General features: G+C 49.3%; 1 protein-coding gene across 1 annotated transcript in view; it reads left to right on the top strand.

The window, feature by feature from the left end:
• The window catches only part of Pex26 (peroxisomal biogenesis factor 26), an 18,180-nt gene that overhangs the window by 911 nt on the left and 13,522 nt on the right, over positions 1-3,747 (top strand). Inside the window, exons 2-3 of the mRNA XM_005395985.2 lie at positions 581-721; positions 1,339-1,634. Coding sequence (XP_005396042.1) covers positions 636-721; positions 1,339-1,634 — 382 coding nt within the window. The 5' untranslated portion in view covers positions 581-635. The remainder of the gene's footprint in view (positions 1-580; positions 722-1,338; positions 1,635-3,747) is intronic.

Consider the following 3,747-nt stretch of genomic DNA (forward strand, 5'->3'; position numbering starts at 1 on the left):
ACACACACACACACACACACACACAAAGAATTAATCTCGAGGAAACCTTGGTCCTGCATTGCTCTGTCTGATGCTGTCTCAGGCAGTTGTGGGTGTTTTTCCGTGGGGTATAAAGTTGTGTCGAGCCACACCAGGGAGGTCATAGCTGCTCCCAAAGAGACCAGCAGGAGCCCTGGTTGTGCTTTTAGGGGCTGGAGGAGCTTGCGGCGGTGAACGTAGAAGGCTTTACTTCCGAGAGCCTGGAGGTACCTTTTTTCACAACCCTAAAAGGCCAGGTGTGGAGCTCTTATACCTACACGCAGCCAGAAAACGTGCTTCAAGCCCGTTTCTTCACTGAGCATATCTTACCCTAAGTTCCCACCTTTGACTGATGCGCCTGTGTTGATGTCATTTTCCACTCAGGATTACCCTTCTGGTCATTCGAATTTGATTTCACCTGGGCAAGAGCCATTTTGGTGCTAAGAGGTTTGGGGCTGGGGAGAAGGGGTGACTGGGAGGTGGAGGAGCACAGGCTCAGGTAAAAGCAGGAACAAAATTTAGGGGAACCACCTCCAAACCGGAATTCGTCTTGCTCCCACAGCTCCTTGGAGGTGAAATGCTCCCTGTGTGTGGTGGGGATCCAGGCCCTGGCAGAAATGGATCGGTGGCGGGAAGTCCTCTCCTGGGTCCTTCAGTATTACCAGGTCCCTGAAAAGCTTCCCGCCAAAGTCCTGGAACTGTGGTAGGTCCTTGTTGCTGACACTGGATTGGTGCAGGCATGAGAAGATTTTCCTGTCCTCTCCTGAACCAGGGCTAATACTTCTCTTTTCCCTTTCCCTGCTGTTTCCCTCCAAATAAATGAAGCCCTGGCTAGTTCTCACCCTTTTTTCAGACCTCAGAACATAGCAATAAAGGATAAGGAAGAGGGAATTTATGAGTGGGACAGAGAAAAAAAAGGGAGAGAGGACACGGAATAATGAAGTGGAGTAACAATTGGACAGAGCTGAGAGTGCTGCTACTCCTTAGGCATTCTTAATTCTTTTTCTTGAGTCAGGGTCTTGCTATGTAGTTCAGGCTGGGCCTCGGACTCACTGAGTAGTCCAGGCTGACCTTCACACTGCAGAGAACCTCCTGCCTCAGCCTCCTAAGTATTGGGATTATAGGCGTGTGCCACCACACCTGGCTAATAACAGTCCCTAATTCTTAACAGTGTCAGCATTCCATAGGGAAGGACATGGGGTTGGCGGGGGGTAGGTAGGAAAGGTATGGTCAGTATGAAAAATGAATGAACTGTGGAGCCCTGACTTTTCTTTTTGGGGGGGATTGGATTATTTGGGGATGCAGCATTCTTTTATACAGCAAAATGCAAGAGCCTGGAGCCATGCTGGAGGTGGCCAGCGCCTGGCTCCAAGACGCAGACAATCAAGGCCTTCCGGAATATGGAGTCTTGGCTGAGCTCCACCTGCAGCGGGTGCTGCTGCCTCTGGGCCGCTTGTCAGAGGCAGAGGAGCTGGTGGTGGGCTCCGCAGCCTTTGGTGAGGAGCGGCGGCTAGAAGTGCTCCAGGCCGTTCACACCGTGAGGCAACAGCAGAACAGCACAGAACAAAGACAGGAGCGCTCGGGCTTCCAGGAGGTGCCAAAGATAAACCAAGAAGGTAGGACACCGTGGAGTGGAGCTGTGGGCTTTCCGTATACCTTGGTTTGTTTGTTTGTAGTCTTTTTGAGACAGGGTCTCACTATGCAGTTCAGGCTGGCCTTGAGCTCACTTTGTAGCCCAGGCTGGTCTTGAACTCGCAAAGATCCTCCTGTCTCAGCCTTCCGAGTGCTGGGATTACAGGTGCGCCCCACTATGCCCTTTCCATACACGTTGGGTCCTTCAAGGCTTTCCTGAGCACTTGGACGCAATTCTTTGTATGACCAACTGTTTCACTGTCGATTAGGGCACCTGCTGAGTTGCTTGACAAAGCCAGGCCAGACCTTCTGAAGTTGGCAGCGGAAGGAGAAGCCCGGTTGGGGAGGTGGTGCTGGGTCTCCAGACCATGACCCTCGTCTCCTGAATGTCACCTTACTTTTAGGGTCTGATCAGTCGTCTCCTTGGGGTCCTCTCACTAGATCTGTTGTTTCCACTGTGCTGGCCCCACTGTGGGCCCAGCTGAGACGAGCTTAGGGTTAGAAAGAAACCAACACTCGCTTGGTAACTTAACTGAGGAAATAAAAATGACTTATCCTCAGTTTTGGTGCCTGTGCCAGCGTCCTGTCTGCCCTCACCTCACCGGGAGCTTTTGAGTGGCTTTTCAGCCGAGCTCCGCCCTGCCAGTCAGCTTGCGGTTCTACTCAGTGACTTGGTGCTAGCGTCATCTGAGAGGCTCCTGCGCAGAGTGGGTGTGGGGGTTGCTCTGTCCCGAGGGATGTTATGTATTTGTTTATTTATTAGAGAAAAGGATGTTTATTTCTGTCAAACAACCATAACATGTGCCAAGTACCCATGAATCAAAGTGAGGACAGTTGTGCCAGCGCAGTGATCTCAGGCTTGGAAGCACGATGCAGCCCCCTCTGCTGTCACCACCTCCTCCATGGCGTGGCTGCGTGTTCCCCATTCAGTGCCCTGGGACAGTCTGAAAAGTGTGCATGAGGGAGTCTGTGCGTGTTTGTATGGAAAGCAGCAGTTGTTGTCCCCCCACCCCCCTCCCTGTAGCAAAGGTCACAGAGTAACAGCCTGCGTCACCTGCTTATGGCAGTTGAAATGATTCTGGAAACCAAATAATACTAACAACCACCATGGTACTATTTGAAAGCTTTCCAGTTGTTTTCACAGATGTACATGACTTCATTTTCTCTTTGATTATCCCCCCACCACCTTCTTTTAAAGGCAGGGTCTCGCTAATGTAGTTCAGGCTGGCTTTTAACTCACTGTGTAGACCAGGCTGGCCTCAAACTCATGGCAATCCTCCTGCCTCAGCCTCCCAAATGCTGGGCTTACAGGCGTGCACCACCATGCCTGGCTGATTATCCCCATTTAACTATGGATGACTTGTGGCTAATACACTGCTAGTTAGAAGACAGGGTGTATGAAATATACAGGGAAATCTCCCAGTTCAGTGGTCACAAAGGTAGAATCAAAATTGCAAACTATTTACCTCTCATCCTTATTTTCTTTTAAAACCATCTATTGTTAATTTTCTTTTAAAACCATCTATTGTTAATGCTTACAAAATTACAAATAGTTTAGAGTACACTAAGAAACTGATATTAATTTTTATTTAGAAAAATCATTGTAAGAGAATTTATTAATTAACCACTCACAGATATCTTGAAATTTTGTGGAAAAGCCAAATAGATCCCGGTTTCTTTACTTTGGACAGATCCTCCTTTTCTAAATTCACCTCCATCATAAATACTTGCCAGGCTAGGCTTGGTGGTGCACACATGTAGTCCCAGCACTCAGGAGGCTGAGGCAGGAGGATCGCTATGAACTCAAGGCCTGCCTGGGTTACATGGTGAGTCCAAGGCCAGCCTGAGCTGCATAGCGATACCCTGTCTCAAAACAAAAACAAAAACCAAACAAAAAGTACTTGCCAGGACCAGCAGTTTATCCTCCTGAGTTTTTCGGTTTTCTGATGACTGAATTTTCTGTTAACAACCGAGAGGAAAGGATACTAGCACCATCGCCTGTGTTTCAGTTCCGTTTGAAATTTGTGCAGGGCTTTCCCGGCAGGCCCCACGAGGCACCTGCACACTCTGTGACCTTCCAGAGAGAACGGGGTCTGG

This window comes from Chinchilla lanigera, unplaced genomic scaffold (genome assembly GCF_000276665.1).
Source record: "Chinchilla lanigera isolate Chin_1 unplaced genomic scaffold, ChiLan1.0 scaffold00053, whole genome shotgun sequence".
Taxonomy (NCBI): domain Eukaryota; kingdom Metazoa; phylum Chordata; class Mammalia; order Rodentia; family Chinchillidae; genus Chinchilla; species Chinchilla lanigera.